The sequence below is a fragment of the Mastacembelus armatus genome, chromosome 19 (assembly GCF_900324485.2).
Source record: "Mastacembelus armatus chromosome 19, fMasArm1.2, whole genome shotgun sequence".
In the NCBI taxonomy this organism is placed as follows: domain Eukaryota; kingdom Metazoa; phylum Chordata; class Actinopteri; order Synbranchiformes; family Mastacembelidae; genus Mastacembelus; species Mastacembelus armatus.
In genome coordinates this window covers 10,141,285-10,161,704 of record NC_046651.1, presented here as the reverse complement: position 1 = coordinate 10,161,704, position 20,420 = coordinate 10,141,285, and the positions used below count along the sequence as shown (strand labels likewise).

At 39.7% G+C, this 20,420-nt stretch overlaps 1 protein-coding gene across 1 annotated transcript in view; it reads left to right on the top strand.

Moving 5' to 3' along the window:
• The window catches only part of ankfn1b (ankyrin repeat and fibronectin type III domain containing 1b), a 106,537-nt gene that overhangs the window by 11,131 nt on the left and 74,986 nt on the right, over positions 1-20,420 (top strand). The window contains exons 2-3 of the mRNA XM_026316293.1: positions 8,872-9,053; positions 12,250-12,482. Coding sequence (XP_026172078.1) covers positions 8,872-9,053; positions 12,250-12,482 — 415 coding nt within the window. The remainder of the gene's footprint in view (positions 1-8,871; positions 9,054-12,249; positions 12,483-20,420) is intronic.

Below are 20,420 nucleotides of genomic sequence, written 5' to 3'. Positions count from 1 at the left end.
ACAGTTGGTCCCATAAGGCAAGACATTTGAAGAAAATACACATTTTCACTCTTTTCTGATGTTTTATATACCAAACAATTTACAAATAATATAATCAGCAGATTCATTGATAATAAAAATATCATAAATAGTACAGTTTCAGCAGGAAGCTCTGAATCCTATATGATCAATGACTCGCTCATTTTACATATTCAGAGTGATTGACCCTACAATGGTTGCTGATCTGACCTGGCTCTACTTATCATTGCACTGATCGCTAACAGAAAGCCTGCTGCAACAGTGAGGGCATTTACATTGTGTACTATATTTACATTTTATGCAAATATTTTTTTTCCCAAATCAGTATAATGTGCTTATCAAATAACATAAAAGTTTGCCTATGGCATTTAAAAAAAGAAAGAAAGGTAGGAAAGAGGAAAATAGGATGGGAAATATAGGAATGGGAGGATAGTGAAGGGAGATGGATAAAAGGAATGAGGAGCAGACAGCTTGAGGGGATGGAGGAGGATACAACTAAAAGATTCTGACAGTGAAAGCAGAAAGCGAGAGAAGTAGAGAACACGGTCATATTTTGAAATGGATTAAAGACACACACACAGAGTAAGAATGAGACAGCGACCAGACAGAGGAATGCCTGCATGTTTGGTGGAGACTTCCCTTTATATCTTTTTCCTCTTTCCTTCTATACTTCCCTGCTGCCCTTTCTCCTTCCATGCCCCCATCATCCTTTTTATTTTGAGTGGCCACCGTCCAGTAGTTCTGCTCAACCTCTCTGCTTGTTTTTCATTATTAATGAATTCAAACAGTTAAAGAGAGAGCTATCCTTGCACACAAACACGCACATACACGTATAAACAAACAAAGTGGTAAATTATGGCCATGGAGCAGGTGCACTTCAGATTGAATCTGTCTGTGTGTGTGACAGGGAGAGAGAGGTGGGAAGCATAACACATACACACACACACACACACACACACACACTGGCACCTGCTGTCCAGCCCTGATCGGAAATTGCGTGTGTGGTCACCCAGAGTCGAATGGTCTTGTGAAAGAATTCATGCAGAGACAGACAGAGAGAGAGAGAGCAACACGGACAATATGCACTAAAAAAATAGAGACAGCGGGAGAAGAGGGGGGTGGGCTTAGGTACAAGCATCATAGAAGCTCATATACTCCCACACTAGCACACAAGAAGACAGACGCTGAGCTAACACCACCTCCCTCTGTCTTATTTTCTCTCTCCCTCTTCTTGTTTGCTCTCCAGTGGGGGGGCACTGCTCCTGCTGTGTCGATTGGTAGGCAGTTACAAATGTTACTATTTTGAGAGAGTCAGCGTATGCGCTCTGCGCATTATAGCGGACGATTTAGGGGTGGGGGGAGGCAGAGAAAAGCAGAACGGGGTTTGGCTCGTTTCTTCTGCACATTAAAGAGGATGAGGGAGCACAGGGAGACTCGGACCTGCGGCTGATGCTGAGCTGTGGTACTGAATCCAGGTAGAAGCAGAGGACAGCAGACATCAAGGCAGGAGGTCGTGTGCCAAGGAGCTTTTCAGGACAGAGACAGAACTATCTTTTTTACAAACCAAAGAGAGAAGAAAAGCAAAAGGAAAGAGGCAGGTCAAGGTGAACAGAGGAAAGGAAAGATGGCGAGTTTTGGGAAACTCACAGACTACTTTAATCGGCGTAAGTCTCGAGAGGAGCTGCGGGTGGGCAGGAGCTCTCGGCGCAGTGGCAGTTATTGCTGCACTGTGGCAGAGGCCAGGTAACCTGAGTGAATGTCTTTGTGTGTGTGTGTGTGTGTGTCTGTGTCTGTGCATAGGTATGCCAGACTGTATAGGTACATGACACGCTATGCATTTGTCTCTGTGGCTGTAAACACACGTCATGTCCCTGTGTGTTTCACGAAATGAACATGTTTACACGCTGTGTCTCAAGAAAACTATGGTGTCATTCTTGTTTATTACACCTGCATAATGTGATCATTTTTACTCGTTCAATATATTTGCTGTGAATGGAACATGTGGTATATATTTAAGAAAAAAAAACAGGATTGATCCCTTCACTCAACACCACAATATGGTAATCTGAATTTGAAATCAATAAGTTGATGCTGTTTAAAAAAGTAACTTTGCTCGTGTATTCGTGTGTCTGCAAAGGGTACAGGTGTTTGTATATGTGTTTGCATATAAGCACATATAAGAACACGTGTGAGTAAGAATTTGCATTACATAAGTGTGGAGGTGCAGTGGACGTGTGCTGTGAGGCATGGTGCTGCTTCTATGGATTCTTCATACTGTCTCACACTTACACACTTAAACATACTGGGAGCTGTCACAGCCACAACTGTCTGCCGTGCTTCCTTAAATGCGTGCTAAAGGACAAAGTGATGATAGGTGAAGAGAGGGGAGGTTATCACTGTGGTTCTACATTGAGCAAAATGTACCTGTTAAAACCCAGTTAATTTTGTGTTGCACAAACGCTGCACACAATGTGCAAACTTATTTTGTGTGGCTTTGTGAAGTTCTAACAACCTCTTGTTTTGTATCACATCACTGCTGTTTCTGTTGTACTAGGGAACTTTGGGAAACAACAAAGTTTGGAGCAAAATTTAGTCATGTTTTTCTCATTTTGCTAACCATCTCTAATATACAGATAGAATTACTGTGTGCTGCAAAACTCCTGAGCTTAATGAGAATCCCAAAACTGTTTAAAATGCTTGTGAACCAATGTAGATTTAAACACCAGGATGAAAGTAAAACTCAGAGTGCTAATGAAAAAAACCCTCTCACCACTAGCACTACTCTAGAAGTAATGAAATAAGCTCCATCAAATCTTATGTCATTCACTCACAGCAGATGTGTTAACGTGGGTGGACATCTGCTAAAAAAAGTGCTCTCACAAAATGCTCTGCCTTTACAAATACAGCATCCCTATCATCTCCACAGTCTCTTTGTCTCTGTTTCTCCCACTCACTGTCTCGTACAAGTCACCTCCGTCCTACACCCCTTCATCTCTTCCCGTCCTCTCTGACTTTCAGTTTTTCTTGCTTGGTCTCTTTTATCATTATTCTTTCTCTTTGTATCGCCCATCTTTCTCTCATGCATGCTCCCTTTGTGCTCTGTCATTCACCAAGGAGGAAGCAGAGGGGTCCTGGGGGTATCAGAGTTGTGATAAGTCTATTTGGAGATGTTGGACCAGCACAGCTGGGCTCTGTTTTCTTTGTTTCTGATTGATTGAATAGGAGCAGGATCAGATGTGCAAAAAAAGGTTTATCAAGGTACAAAAATACTTTTATGTGTGAAGTGCAGAGAAAGACAGTGACTGGATTGCTCTTGACTGCACCCCAGTCATAGAGAATGAATGGAAACCAGATTATTAGCCTTAGTAATCACATCTCTGCAACATTCCACTATTGTCAAGTGTTTATTAACATCAGTTGCCACCTTCTGCTGCAACAAATTTATGACCTTGCCTCTAAATTTAGATTTGCCAAGAGCTCACACTATCTCGGTCTTGATTAACCTTGATATCCTAGAGAGACATTATTAGCAGAATAGGGAAATCCACAATAGAAGAACAGTAAAGAATAAAAGAACATTAAAAAAGGCAAAGCCAGCCAGCGGGCAGTCAAAGACATAATCCACACATAATAAACGAAACACCACACACGACACAGCATGTCCGGCCCTAAAGAGGAATGAGTTAGGAAAAGCATGGGAAGTAATAGTTTTTATATACAGCACAAAATATACTGTACATTATACTCTCTGCCATGCAACAAACTACTTCTGCATGTGTACAAAAAATACATGCAAGTACATTTGCAAGTGTGCACCTATGTATTTGTAATATTTGAATTACAATTTGAACTTTCACTGTTGTCACAGTTTACAATGAAACCACACAATTAGACAATAAATATAGAACTGCTAATAATTTTTTCATAATTTGACAAGTTGGCTTGAGAAATATTTAATTTCTTTACTTTTTGCCCTAACATCATTCCTGTCCTTTCAGGGCTTTCCATTTTGTTGTCAACACGATTCTAATGTGGAATATCTCCTTTAATTTCCCCTAATTGCACATTCGAATTTATGGCTTACACAAATTACATGCAAATTTCCTCCCAAAAGAGAAGCACCAGAGAGCATGTCAGCAGTTCTTTTTTTTTTTTTTTTTTTTTTTTTTTGCAGAGGGTAGGCGTTAACTGCTCCCTTTCCTGGGAGACAGCCATTATCAATGTTGACAAATCAGTCAGTCTATAATAAATGATGAGTGATGACGAATCAGTCTGTAATGGACAAGTTAATGTCCATCACGCTGTAATGTGGAGGGATACATCTGCAAGTCTCCAATGGATGGCCTTGGCTCCTGCTTGCCACTTAACTGCTCAAAGTAGTTTGATTTAATCTGTTCAGTCCAGTGACTCCTAAACCAAAGACAGACAGAGATTAGTCCGTCCATATCTTTTTGTCCCATACAGTCAGTTCTGCATCTCTCAACCTTACTGACAAGTCTTTTTCACTCAGCACTAAGATGGAGGAGACATATTTTTGCACGTCCAGGAGTCCCTTAGTGAAGAAGGTGCAAAAAAGGGGTAGCACAGAGGGACAATATAATGCAAGACCAGGAGTAAAATGAAGGGAAAAATGAAGGGCAAGAATTTATTTGGAGGAAAGACAAAAAGAAGTGTAAAGGGAGAGATATTAACAGAAGTGAAAAGAAGAATAGGAGCATGATGATACAACACCTCACCCCCAAAACACACATCCACATTTAAACACAGTGAGAGCACATGAATACTGAATAAGACTTTTAATGAATGGCTCAGCACCAAGCATCAAGTTTGGCTTATGAATGAGTAACCGTGAGCTATTTAGTTCATTCTGGAAGAACAGAATTCATTAGTTGGTAAGAACATTAATCAATCATTAGTGATGATATACCGGTAAGGAAAAGGTTTAAGGTTGGATTTAGAAAAGATTTAAAAGAAAAACTCATTTCAAACTCTGAATTGTTAGTCTGTTAAACCTTAAGATGGTTTAATCATAGACATGACATCTTCTGCCTCTTGTACCAAAGATAGCTTCATCTATGTGTGTAAAAAGGAGTGTGATAACACTATACAGTGTGTGTGTGTGTGTGTGTGTGTGTTAGCACCATGGATAGTTCTCATCTCTAGTTGCATTCACTGACAGCTCTATTCACCATCACACAGCATTCATGGAGCTACTGGAAAGAGATTCACATTTAACTGAGATGTAGTGAATTTATACAGCAGCTGGAGTCAAGGTTAATTTTAGAAATGCATGATGCATGACTCTGCTCAACTGTTCAGAAGGTTTTCCTGTCAAGGTTGGGAAAATATATCAGCAGTTGCGGTTTCACATTGAACTCCACAGCTGAGGAGAGTCAAGCCGTTGCATGTGCTACTTTTAGCAATAAAATAGGTCACTAATACAAATTGCTGTACATGTGTTGCATTAAAACTTATTGTAGAAGCGGCAGAGTTTATTTCAGCCTGCAACAGGAAAGAGAACAGAAGTTTTCACAAAGTGTGAGCTCTCATTATTGCCATTCAAATAGGGAAAGAGATGAGGAAAAAAACAAAAAATTCCCAAAATACCTCAAACACTGCCATGTTATTTTGTGTAGTTTCACGTAACATCACCATTACACCATCATCCAGCCATCATTCTAATTTTACTGTCATATTTTATTTTCAGACTTTTAACAGTGCAACCCTTACAAAAAAAGCAAATTGTTTTCATTGACTGCAGCACCAGAGATAATATTTTTGGCAGCAGGAAACGTGTGCTAGACTTGATGCTTATAGCTCAGGGCAAGTTATTGTTTTTATGAAAATGTAGATTTCTATTGGGAAGCAATCACAAGTATCTCCTGTCTCCTTTCTTTTTCTCCTTCCCCCTTCTTTCTCTCCTCTCCTCTTCTTCTCCCCCTGTTTTTGTAGACAGAGTCGCTTAGCAACAGGTTTTGTAGGATGAGTGAGGCCCACATTGTCAGAGTGGCCTGGGCCGGCTGTTCAGCTCAGCGTGTTATCATCATGATGTGTCGGTGGGAGGCCAGCAACTGTGTTCGCCCATGTGTGTCTGCGTGTGTTTGTATTTGTGTTCTTGTGTTTACCAATGGACCCTGAGTTATTTCATCTCATGCCAACTGTGAGGAGTGTGTGTGTGCTTCAGGCAAATGGTTTTTCAAGTCTGTATGGATTGCTGTGGAGTGAGAGAACTGCCTGTTTGTATTACCATCAAGGATATGTATGTGTAAGTACATGTACAGTATATAGTCACTATCAGCTGAAACCCCTATCCTCGAATATTTACCAGCACTAAAGCATTATTCATCATCAAACCATCCTGTTTCTTTCATGTCTCTGCTTTGCATTACATCCAGGGCTTCTTGGATCCCAGGTCAAGTATTCACGATTCCAACACCCTCCTCCTCTGTCAGGAGGGAGTAGTTTACCAACAGGGAGCAGGCAGATGTCAGTAGTACTTCAGCTCTCAAGTCTGTGGATGTGCTGACTTAAAACCTGCTGTTGGTTTACCTGATAGGTCCCTAGTGATAAATAGCCCCAAGCCTGCAAATGCATCCTGAGCCAGACATCCAGGAGAGTTAAAAGGGAATCAAAGTATTTCACTCATCCACTGGCACAGCACTGTTTTACTGAAGAGCACTTGTCTGTATAATGAAATATTAAAAAGTAGCTTGCAAAAACTGATGTAAGCTACTCAAAAGAATCTATTCTGTACATAATGATTACGCATTTAAATGAGAATGCAGTAACTAATTCTTATGAATGAATTAATATTAATGACCTAATTTGTGATTTAAAAGGATTTAATAAGATGAATGAATTAGATATGATGCCACAATTAGTTTAAAGGCTGTATAATTGGCTGGCTTATATCAGCTAATATCGATAATGTTTGATGCAATATGCTTGTTGGGTGATATGTGAATTTGAATTGACATAGCTACCATTATTATGGCTGTTTATGCAGTAATGGTTTTAGATGAACATTTGGGAAATAAGCTTTCTTGCTTTCTTGCTTAGTAAAGTGAAGTTTTTATTTTTTAAAGCCCAATTTCACAAAGTACAAATGTGCTTTACAACCTGTGTGTATTTCCAGAAAATATTCAACTTTTGGACAATAAAGCAAACAGGAATGTGGTGTGTGACGAAACAAAATTGATTGCCCTTTAAGACAGAGAACTAGAAACTAGAAAATCAGCATACAGAGTTTGTTTGAACATAGTGTCCTAATATGCCATTGATGTCATTGATGTCAGATAAATCTCATATCTCCAAATCAGTCCATTATATTTATTTGCTCAAAAATATCTCATCATAAATCTGATGTTAAAGTGCATCTCACCGAAAATGTCAGGACACATTAGCCTCAGGGAATTCAGCCTGCATGTCCTTGACTGATTTTCAGCTGGGGATCATGTGTTCTGTACCCAAACTTGTCACGCAAAAGTCTGGAGGTCAGACATCTTCCAATTCTGCCAGCCTGACTCTGACATCTGAAATACAGGCCACGTTTCAGACAATTTGAGCACATCAAGCTGATCAGAGCTGGCACTGGAGGGTGATTCGCTGCAGTAGCTCAGTATTGTTGAGTTTTCATGTCTTTTCTCTCTTTTATTATACGTGAGACATGATTTTTATGTAATATTAATAACATCTGCTGTAATATAATGTATAATAAAGAAATCAGCATTCTAGGAATTGAAATAATCTTTCACTTCAATTGTCATGTTTAAAGAAAACAACAGGCTTTGTGTGACCAGACACTGCAGTAAAACAAATGGTGTGTTTTGTTTGCACTTAAGGTAGGAATGAAAAAAAAAAAAAAAACAAAAAACAGCAATTTTAGCCTTTGAAAACACTGACATACATTATTCACCACAAACCAGATAAAGAGTGGAAATGAAAAACGGCCGTTTAGCATGAACATCACGTGCCATCATTAATATTCACAGACTATTTGACTGTTGAGGCTGTTCAGCCGATTTTTGTGATTGCAGCTATCGATTGGTCTCCCAGTGGAGAGTGTGTGGTATCAACTGTTATAAAAGAAAGCAATTTGTATTGGTTGTGTTTCAGATGGACTTCAGCTTGGTAAGGGTGAGGGGAGAGTAATTTCATTATTGATCAGTACAGCTGCTCTCTTGTTACTCATTAACAGTAAGCTTCACGTTTATACTAGAGTGTGTGAATGGGTGGGTGTTTGCGTACATGTGCTGGTATTGAATTGCGCTCTAATAGCTATGTATTGTTTTATCAATCAGCCACTAGTGTCATCAACACTGGGTTTGGTTTTATAAACTGAAATTCTGGTCTCATTAAAATTAGTCCACTTGAGATTTCTGTGTAAGTTTTTTAAATGAGGAAAAAAAAAAGTCTTCTCTTTAAATACTTTAAAGATTAAATAAATGTAATAAAAAAAAAGGCTCCTGACATGTATGGAAATTTTTGTTCATAACAGAATTGCCATGTAAAGGATATTTGAGTGATTTAACATTGCAGCTTCATAAGGTTTGGGGACTTACGGGTGACAGATTAAAATATGAATCAAAGCTTCAGATAAGAGATATTCAAGCTACAAAAATACTGTGTCCAACATTGGCCATTATGCAACCAGTCTTTTTGTTAGGTGCAATAGAAAAAGAATCCATTCACAGCAAAATCACCAGAAACTGCATAATTTGATGTAAACCATTTAGATATTTCATAAACAAACAAACTGCACATCAACATCTGTCCGTTTTTAAAGTGTTTTTTGGGCAAATTGACGAGTTTAATCTGATGGATGTAATTGACCATTTCTGTTGTCCAAACCAGGTCACTGGAAAGGAAGCTGCAGAGACCACTACTGGCTAAGTCCCGCACCCTACCCAGCATCCCCCAGTCACCGACCGTGTCAAGGGTCCATCACTCTGACCTCATTGGTGGGAGTCCACCTTGCAGGAAGACCTCAGATACTCAAACCAGCCACCCGAACTCCTGCACTCTGCCGCCTGCAGGTAAAGCTGACAACTAAACAGCTACAGTATAATTACAGTTGTCAGTACTTTGGCAATGTGCTTTTAGCAAAACAGCACCAGGCATCTTTTTTGTTTGTTTCTTTCTTTATTTATAGATTTGTTTACATGACAACACAGGCAAATCACTAATCTAATTTTTACAAACCCTGAGTAAATTCTCTCCAACACACTCCAGCATACAATTATAGTATTGCAGCTCAAAACATGAAATAGTTGTCTCTGTCTGACCTATGCTGTGGATAAGGATGGACCCTTTACCTTTACAGAGTGTATTACTTTTTAAACTCTATTATTGAGCCAGATGATTTGCTATCAGCTTTGTGTTGGTGATACAAGAGTTTAAAGCCAACAGAGCTTAAACTAAAGTCTTCTTAGGTGTGTCAAACATGTCCCATTTCCTATTCCTTTCAACCTTCTGCAAATGCTTTTTGATATTTGCTTCACCTGATGAAATGCACACGGCAGCTAGCCGTCTCATCAGGAGCAAGAAAGATACAGTACTGTATCTCTCTCTCTCTCTCTCTCTCTCTCTCTCCTATAAATCAAACACTATTCCTTCACCTGAGAGGAAAAATTGTCATGGAGAATCCTGAAGCTGCGAAGCTGCTGACAGAGATAGCTTTCATCTTAAGGACAGATGAAAGGTATTTTTAAGGGTGAAAACATTTATAGGTGGTGAAGATTCTACATGAAAGGAAACCCTAGGCTTTGGTATAAAATTTGACTTATATGGAATAAAAGAAGATTTTCTATAGAAATGTTTGATTCCCAGGCTTCCTAAAAGACAAAGTATTAAAAGAGAGGTCAATATTAATGAATCAAATACACAGGTGAGGTTACTACTTTAAAAATCTGAACCAAGAGCATGTAAAATATTCAATATTTAATATTTAAAATACTCAATATTTTTAACGACGTGAAACCTATGCTAGAGTTTGTTAATTCAAAAGTGACCTACATGCAGTATGTTTTAATACATTCAGAATTTCTCAGCGGATAATTAAACATCAGTCGATTCTGCTTCTAGCAGCTTTCACACTTTTGCAAAGTGGGTCATTCATAAAGTCTTTCCCAAACCCTCAACGCAGCATCCAAAATATGCACAAACTCCTCAGGTGTCAGCGCGCCAACAGCTACCACATAAGAGTTGACAGCTGTGCAGTCAGAGCAGGACATGCCTCAGGTTACACAGCCCCTTGTCGCCTGTCCCCTCATTCACATGCCCTGACAGACACACACCGTCAACTGCTCTAGAATGAAACCAGATAGATGAGAATTGGCACATTTCAAGTGTTAGCATAAGGGAAAATGTTGTGTTATCATCCTTATTTGTGATGTGTGCAGCTTGAACAGGAGGCATACACATCGTCGACTCCCTGCTTCCTGAAACCACTCTCTGTCCTATGTGCAGCTTGTGAGAGAAAAGACGTGGAACTCGACAAAGAGAGAAAGGGAAGAGCAGACATCAGAGAAAAGGAGCTTATTAAAATAAGGCTTCTTCTCGAAGCAAACACAAGTCCCAGTGGATGCACAGAGATCAGCAATACCGGAATTACTGTACCAACATTAAAATAAACTCAAACAAGCACAACATTTTCACTATAATAAAACACCACAGTCGGTCAATCCACATTAAAGCACCACAGAAGAATGTTTAGAAAACGTCTCAGATTGGTATTTGGGTTTCAGGTTCTATAATTCTGGAGCTGCAGCACATTTATCCAGAGTTGGTGGTTGGGTATGGCTAAGAAGTAAGAAGCTGACATAGCAGCAGTCTTCTTTTTCAGAGTCCTCTCTTTTTTTGCTGACTCCTTGTTTGCTGTCAGTTCCAGTCCAAATCTTTGCCAAAGCTGGATGTGTCCTCGTTCAATAATCTATAGTAAGACCCTTGATCAGCACCAAGACCAGAGCCACAGATGCAGAGCCTAACCACTGAGCCACAGTGCAACCCTACATTTAATTTCTTAACTATAACGTATCAGATGAAGCGACCCAACACACATTACCAAGTACAACCCAAGTGCAGATTACAGACAGCCATGTGACCACGTAGAAGTTAAAGATTATAAGTAATCAAACTGAGGCGTTTTTGTCTGTCTCTCCCTTCTGTTGGCTCTCTTTGCCTCTGATTACCCCAGGTTGTCTTTTCTTTGAATTATGGGAACGTTATGTCCTAAACAAACCCATTTTGGTAGAAGGGTATTGAGTCCAGTACTCTGCTCTAATCCAGTAAATCTGTGCTGTTACTACTAATGATCCTGGACCTAACAGCATTTTCAGTGATTGGTTTATTTAGCTCAAGTGCTTCCATTTTATGTCCTTTAATTTACCCATCTGAGTCCGATTGTCTGTCTCTTCCTCTGCCCTGCTGCTGCTCTGTTGAAACTGTCAAATTGAGAGAGGCTTCAGTGTCACGTGGCCCCTTGTTGCCTGGCAACCTCTGTCATTGACCACAATGCTGCCTCTCTCTATCCTCTCTCCCTTTTTATCTCCCCAGTGGTGCTGAGACAACTGTTTTTTTTTTTTTTTATTTTATTCAAGTAGTTTAATAACCTAGCTACACTTCATTCACAGATTTAAACAACATCCCATATTAGTGACAACTTTTACTGTAAATGACTTGACACTGTGCCCTGCCTTGATGGACAGGACTGTGGTAGCATGCACCAGGTTCTGTAAGTGAGTGTTTCGTGAGCGCTGTTAGTCAGACGTTGGACGTTGGACAGGACGTCTGACAAATACAGAGTGATGGAAGTTGGCTGTGATTAGTGCGGCTAAGCTTTGCTGTGACAGCGCACATCCATTTCTGTTGTGTGACTGTGAAAACTGAAGAAAAAAATGCCACTGTCACAGCAAATTAGTTCTTCCTCTTGATTTTACAAGAGCCATTATTTCTACCCAGTGTATGGAATTGTAATCAAGTTGATTAGGAGGCAGGCTGATGTTTGGGTGTAAAATATTTTAAAAGAAAGCAAAATTGTACATTATAATAGTAATTAGCAGATGATAGTCAACAGTTTGAGTTTGTAATAATTACTTTGTGGAAACAAATACTCATCTATAGAATCTGTCTTATGCTCATATATACAGTGTCCTTCGGCCTCCAATGTTTGACCCTCTTTGTGATTGCACCTCAATACCGTTCTTTGTGTTTCTTTTTACTCTAATCTTCCAGGCGAGCTGTGGCGATTAGAAGATGACATGGAGGGTGAAGATGAGCCTGAGCCTGGTGGGTGCACCGAGGCCCGCCCTCGCTCCCAGTCACCCTTTTCCCACTTCCGGGCGCGAGCTGCCTACCTCCGCAAGAGCGTGTCAGCGGATGACCACCTGGATATGGGTTCAGACTATGGTACTGCTGTCGAGGGCAAGCCAACTCGTGGCAGCAAGGGCAAGCTGAAAAGGAAGTTTGTAAGTCTGAGATCTCATTTGCCTTTTTTCCCACTATGATGAAGCCAGAAGCAGTAGTTCTCTTTGGTTCTACTTATCTATATGTGTGGATAAATTTTTAATTATTACATAGTTCATTCATTTGGTTCAAGCTTATTATCTCTTTTGTCTCACATAGTCAATGAGACACACGTTCACATCTGCAAAAACGCATTACCACACAATGGTGCAATGTCACCCTTGGTTGGATTGTTGGGGTAATGAACAACATGGATTGACCTTTATCTGTCCCACTTGCAGCTGAGGTTCTATGGGAGCTAAAGCTAAAAGTGAAATATAGGTAAAAGGCTTAATATGTAGGATCCATTTAATGTGTAATGTGTGTGTGTGCATGCATGCAAGCATGAGTGTGTGTGAGAGAGAGAGTACCTGTTATGTCATGGTGAACGAGAGGAAGGACAAAGAGAAAGCAACAAAGAATTGTGCTAGAGTAAAATTAATATCATTAACATCAGTGGTATAAAGGATATAATTACAAAAGATTATTATCACTTCAGTTATAAAGATTACAAATTTAAATACTGTCAGTTGAGCTGTCATCCTGGGAGCTGAAAGCTACTGCCTAGTTTCTGGTTTCCAAAACTGTCGGGCCCTGACTTTGTTCTCCACATTTTTTCTTACTCCATATTTTCTCTTATTACCAAGGATAACTGTCTTACCTGTAACTGTTCATTTTGATAGAAAATCTTTTAATTTATCTAGATATATTTTTTTATTGAAATAGGCTCAGTGCATATTTCATTGGCTCTTTTGGGGGCAACGATGCCAAATGTGCAGCGGGCTTGGTGAATATGCATTAAAAATTGAAGACCTGTATATTGTCCCTTGGTCACTGGATCAGGTAACTGGAGACCTCATTACCAGCCTGAACCTTGTAATTGATTCTCCAGTATCACAGGTGCAACAGGACACCAGCAGTGCTGTGGGAAGGAACAGTCACAATTTTTTTTCTGTAGTTCACTGCTGGATATAGATGTCTTTTTAAAGATATTACTAGGATTACTTAAAGGAATAAAGCAGTTACTTTTATTTGATAATTTTTAAGACCAAATCTTCACACACAGATAGCTTAGAGAACTGATCTGGTCTGGTCTTCAAATGGAATTCACATGTGAGAGTTGGACAAGGTTATCTTCTATCTGTTGTCTGTGATATGCCTTGTGGGCCCATGAAGTAGACCTTACTCGCTGGAGTTGGAGAAATTTGTGGCTACGATCACAGACCCGCAGATCCATCACTGACCTGTGAAGAAGGTGTTGTACAAACTTTTATTGCACGGTTTTGGCTTCTGAACTTGAAATGGGGACACCATCGGATCTGATGACCTTCCGCCTTTGTTTTGGGGTGAGATTTCACACAGTCTTGTCTCGCAAAAGCACATACAGCAAAAGAGGCCATCTTAGAAATGTCTTATCAATGCTGTGTCAATGCAGCATGCAGCATTTACACTCTTAAACAACATTGTGCGTTTGGTGGATGCTTCTTTTCAATCTGTCATTTTATGCAGCTCCACAAGGAGTGCTCTCCACCTGCATGTGTTTTTTTATGTCTTCCATATAATTCATTTATACTGCCTGTCTTCTTCTTCTTTCTGTCTCTTTCTGTCTCAATCAGTCTCTTTCCTTTTTCTTTTGTCTGAACAAAAAGCCAAGAAGCAGTCCTGGCATGTTGGATGCAAGGAGAATAAATTTAGAGTGACTCATTGTTGCTCATCATTTACACGCTTTTTGGAGCACCACTCGCTTTGTGAAAATTAGAGTGACAAAACAACTGCAGCTTAGCCTGATGGCTCACAAAGCAGCAGTAGTGCTGCAACGTTAAGGCGTCGAGGCGTTTTAGCGATAGTGGCACAGCAAAGCAACACCAGGGAGTTGTACTGAAGAACTGGTGTGTGTTAAATCCCCATCTACTGTATATTACAAATCTGGTCAGTTACAATAACCATTTCGTTCCAAGTTCTAATGACAGGGGACAGGTAATGATGATTGTGAGTCTACATTGTGTGTGGATGAGTATGGTTTATTAACATTTATGAGTGACAGACTATAATCTTGGTAGAGAAAGGGCAGACAGCGAGGCAGTGTGTAGGTGATCTTGTGTGCAGTAAAGTAAATGGATAAAGGGGTTGAATGCAGTCCAGTGTTTGTAAGGCTGCCAGACCGTGCATTACTGTTAAAGGCAATTATCTACAGTAACACTATTGTCTGGTGCCCAGCAATTTTTCCTCCATCTTACCTCAGCTGACACAGACCGTACAGTATACTTACTTACTTTTCAGCTTGCCAGTGCTCGACCAGAAAAAATATGGGCTAAAGCATGTTACCTGGTGGCACATCTGCACCGGATCTAACTGCATTTGTCCATACTTGAATTTTCTAATGACAGACCATAAATAATCCTGCTATAATTTGTTAATAGCATTTGTAGTTAATGCTGACGCAGATGTATCTGCCTAGACAAGACTATCTAAAGGATTGGATGCAGTTTTTTTTGTAAATGTTTGTGTGTATTTATGTGTGTATTTATGTATTGTATGTGTATGGATGTATATGAGTTTGGTACCAGGAGTATCCAGCCAGTGCTGTTTCCTGTTCTGACACCTGAAAACAATGGTGCCTGCAGAACAGCCTGAATCTGTCGCCTGATAATGTCACTCACTTCAAATCAAGTCTTGCCTCCATCGTCTGAATACATGGCTCTAAATTCACCTTAATGCCCCTGGAAGCATCTAGAGATGATGTCACATTATGACCGAAGAGGTTTTTCTTTGTTTATTTTTTATTATAAACAGGTTCGACCTAAGCCAAGGACATAGTGTGTCACCTACAACTCTCAGGAGGGATTTACTGAGGAAAGATATTAATGTGAAAAATCCACGTGAAGTTCATTTTTTTCCATCAATTATTATTTAATCATATTAATTATTTGATCATGTTGCATTTTAATTGCATTGGATTTATTTTATGTTTCCAAGTATGGAAAACTAAATGAAAATTACATTACCTCTGTAAATATAAACATGCGTGTTTATGTTTTAGTAGCTAAATGCATAACCACAGCAAGCTAAGGGGCTGAGTGACCACATCACCAAAGTACAACCCGTATCATTTCTGTTGATTGAGTGGCTGTAACCACCATGATGCTTATTTGCAGCACTTCATCCTGACACATCTGTTTACAAGATGACTCACAACGTTTTGGTATTAAATGAAACATGGGGGAGTCAATATTCCTTCAATTTATTCATAAACAAAAGAGGACAAATAGATCTATGTGACAATTTCCTGATTCTCTGGAAGCCCACAGGAAACACCACAAGACAAATTTCATTCATCATGTACGTAGATACATACTCACACACATGCTGACCTCTTTATGCTGTGCTGGCAGGACACTCTGTGGTACCCAGTTTGGCCAATGAGATGAATGATATTCAGCACGTTACTTCGGTCAAAAAGCTCAGGGTTGTCTGGATTGGTTTAAGAGCTAAGTCACCATTCCCTGTGGTTAAACTCCGTGTCTGTCTGGAATCATAAATGGTGTCAGGAAACAGGCACAGTGTGCTCACACATAATCATTCATAAACACCCACATTACACACATGAAAGGCAGCCAGACAGCCATCTTGTGTAAATACAGATGTCATATATTGAAATGGCATTGGCGAAGTTTTACTAGAGGAGTGAAATCGTGCTGCCTGTTCTGGGGTCTCTCTGTCTGATCTGTATGAAAATCAGCACACTTGCCTCTCTAACAAAAGCACATAGGCTTGTGCATTTTCTAATTGCTTTAGTTTTTTAGTAGTAGATACTCTGCCTGATCATCTGCACATAAAAGACCTGAAAGATACAGAATACAGAAGCTGTTGTGTCTTTGTCAAGGGAGATAGTTCACTGTTGTCTTTGGAATTACAGAGGAAAAGAGAAACCTGTTACAGCCTGAAATGAGTTCTGTGCTTTACAACAGTTATTTCCCATCTGTTTGTAGAAGTTTTGTGCTACAGACTAAATCTTTTGGATGCACTATGTTGTACTTGCAATAAATCATGTGGCTTTTGATTTGTTGTCATTGATTCAGTCACCATCTGATTTAGTGATTTAGACCTGGATACATTTTCAGAAGTGTTTATTCTTCATTTGAATTGGCTGTACTAACAACTATTGTATGACACATTATAGGGAGTCACTTGATTTAATATTAACATGAAATTTTAAACTTGATATACTTGTACTTGAAGAAAACGTGAATAACCTAATCTGAATGAGAGAATGTACTGAAAATTAAAATAAAATGAATTGTCTTTTTTCTGTCGTAAATTGATAATTCTTCTTCAGCTATGTTAATTTTCTCATGTAGTGTAGTGTATACTGCTGTTGGTACAGTATGTGATGTTGTTGGATAAAAGCAGGGTGGTGTAGTGGAGGGCCTCGGTGTGCACAGCCACTTAATTCTCTGATTACAGTTATTAAAAGGTGAAGTGGTCATTGGTAGTGACACACCGATATACCAGCTAAGGGTCCGGGTGTGTGAGAGTCCTGTTGAGCATTATTATGAAAATGTCATAGATTTTTTTGACATTATACACTTCTCAGACACCAATAAAGCACACACTACAACTGAGGCATCCACTGAAAGGCCAGGGTTGACAGGTGCTGATCTGCAGTGGCAGATCTATTATCTGCCAGCTGTTTGAGAATTCTGCTTTTCCCTTTAGCTGCCCATCTTCCAGTGGCCTCAGTCAAAACAGGATGTAAAAGTGCAGGCTCAAGGCCTTTGCAGCATTAGCGAGGTAATTACTGGAGTAATTAGATTGATGATGTTGTCAAGGTGGAATTGGGGGAAGGCCTGGTGACGAGAACTCATACAAGCTGTCGTCCTTCCTGTGATATCATCCTTACTGTCTTTATTTGCCTTTCCATCTTTTTTGCTTCCAGTTTTTTTTGTCTGCCCTATTCACCATCTGTTTATGTGTCATTACAGTGTCATTCTCCTTATCAATAACAAAATGTAGAACAGCATTGAATTGTCCTGTGGTCACTTGGCTAATCACTACAAATTAGCTCGATGAACTCATCAGACTCTCCAAAAGACTTCTGTCCAACCACTGATTTTTTTTTTTACAGTGCAACCAAATTGGCTTCACACACACTAAAAAAAAACAGAACTTTTGCTCATATAGCATGTAGCAGTGTCTGTATCTTCACTTCTAGTAGTAAGGCTGATTTAGTTCTCAAATCTTGGCTCAGCTGTGCCAGAACAACAGATGAGCTCTGCTTTATTGTGGATTTTCTCATTTACATTTACTTTTATGCTTATCCACTACAACCAAGAGTTTATGCAACACACAAATAAGCTTAACTAAAATCCCAAATTGCCAATTTGAAAAATTAACCAGCTGTAAGGTTTGCAAGGAAGATTGAAAACAATGTGCTCTGTCATTACTGATAGCAAAGAGCCTGGTGAAAAATTAAGAGCTGAACTCAACAAATTTTCTTCCAACACATCTGAGCTTGTATCAGGACTCTGGCAATTTGGCAGTTTTGTATCTGTACACAGGCCACCTGTGCTGGTAGTATGTATTTGTCATGTTTAGTAAATTCCAGGAGTTATTTTGTGTTTCAGTGTACTTTAGATACACTATTCCCCAGTTTATATTACATAGCATATTGTGGGTTAGTATCATCTAGCTGTGTATGTCAAGGTTATAGTTACAGTTATTAGGATAACAGAGTCAATAGCAACTCACCTACCAGTGGCAGTACAGCTTGCAATCTGTCATCTGGGTCTTGATTATAAATTATGTGCTGCATTACAGATGTGACAGTTAATTCCAAACTCCTAGATAATGTTCTATACTGGATGCTTTATTCTTTGCAGCTGCCTGCGTCTACCAGGTTCATTAATTCTTAAACTGGCCACATGGTGGCAGTATAATTCCATATAATAAACCTACTGCCTCATGAATCCTCATCTTGCTCATCTCAGTGCTGTGTTTTGTGTGTGTGTGTGTGTGTGTGTGTGTGTGTGTGTGTGTGTGTGTGTGTGTGTGTGTGTGTGTGTGTGAGTGTGCGTGGCTGAACTGTTACCTGGGTGGTGCTTGAGGTTTCTTTCCGGTGACTCATTCATCCTGAGATGACTAACACAGACACCGCAGCGGACAGTCATAACTGCCAAGGTTTGGCTGTGGGCCGCCCACTAATATTCATTATCTATGGAGACTTTTATTGGGATGCACAGCAGCAGGCAAAAAAACAGGAGTGAGCAGCCAGACCCTTGGCTACTTTGTGAAAATAAAAGTGGTGTTTTTTGTTTGTTCAGCATTCCTATGCTGAACACTGGTTTCACAATCAGGCCTATGAACTAGTGGCTCAGCAGTCTAAGATGCATATAGAACTGAAATCACAGCTTTGAGTCTTTAGTCTGAGGAGTCTGTAGTTTGATAAGCACCTGTGATGCAGTTGTAAGATGGATAAATCCTTCTGTAAGATAATGAATGTGAAAAAACAGAGAACCACATTAAAATGGGATTTTGTGCAGAATCTTGATCATTTTTCATTACCTGCACTAGTGGCTGAAATACTGAAGGTCACCAAAGGAAGTGGTGACACTTAGTTCTAGTTCAGAATTACAGTTAGGTTCAGAACAGTGCCCAGTTTTAATGTTCTAACCTGGAAAGGCACATTTATATGTTGGTTACAGTTGGCTGTTATACACATACTCATAGTTTGTCAAATACCCATGCGCACATAAATCATCACCATTTTTAGTCATCCTCTGCCTTTTAGCAGTAGGTTTTCTTCCATAATTTCCTCTAACTGTGTTTCAGAATGCCACAAAACGTGTTTAATAGTTGTGAGTTTGGCCAAAGAGGAGAGCTACACTGTTGTTATATGTAAAAACAGTGAGAAAAATACCATTCATTTCCACTCTTCCCCCTCCCATTCCTGGCTTTCTCCACTCATAATGTCTTTTCTCCCTGCATTTGGGACTAGCATTGGTTTTTACCGACATGGGAGCTCTTGCAGAGGATTACTGTGGAGTCTGTACTTCAGTAATGATGATGTATAATACCCCAACCCCCTTCTTTCTTCTGGTATTTGTGTTGTTTTTTTTTTACCTCCTTTCTCCCATTGAACCACTTTAAGTAAGAAATTGGAGTTCATAAGTACAGGATGTTTTTGGGGCAGTGGAATTATTTGCTGTACGTAGCTGTCTTAACACTTACCTATTTCACCGTCCATGCTGTGCATTGCGCGTCTAGTGTTTTCTTGATCGTCATCCTCCGATAGCACTCAGTTTTTCAAGAGAGCAGCAGTGCTATGACAATACTTGGAGTAGTGTGACCCCTGACATCCAGTGAACAAACCTGATGATGTTCAATCCCTTAAAATTCCCATTAGCTGTCTTAAGATTTTGAGAAATGTTTTTCTCACTCTTTTATAGAACCACATACCTTATAGAAATTGTCCTGCATTTTATTATATTTATATTAAGTAGGTTTTGTCCAGCTGTCAAATGCTGACACTAAGTATTAAAAGTTCCTAACAGGAGTAGTGCTACATGCAGGCCTTTTTCTCAGTACCTTTTCCATCCAGAATAAGAGAGAAAAAAATCTCATCGTGTCTCTCAGCAGCCGTTCGTTTGTTATGGTGATGGGACTCTTGGAAAGCCCTTTTCCAAACAGAGGCTCACACACTGGCTATATGAAGGCATTCACATGCCTATGAGCTTGCAGATTTAGGCCCCCCTGGAACCATTTAAGCACACTCCACCCAGCTTTGGAGGCTGTGTTCAGTAATGCATCAGTAAAAGACACCAGTTAAAATTTGTATGGGTCTTTCTCTTTCACCCTTTGGGCTGTTTACAGTACTACTCTTTAAATATTCCTAAATCAATGTG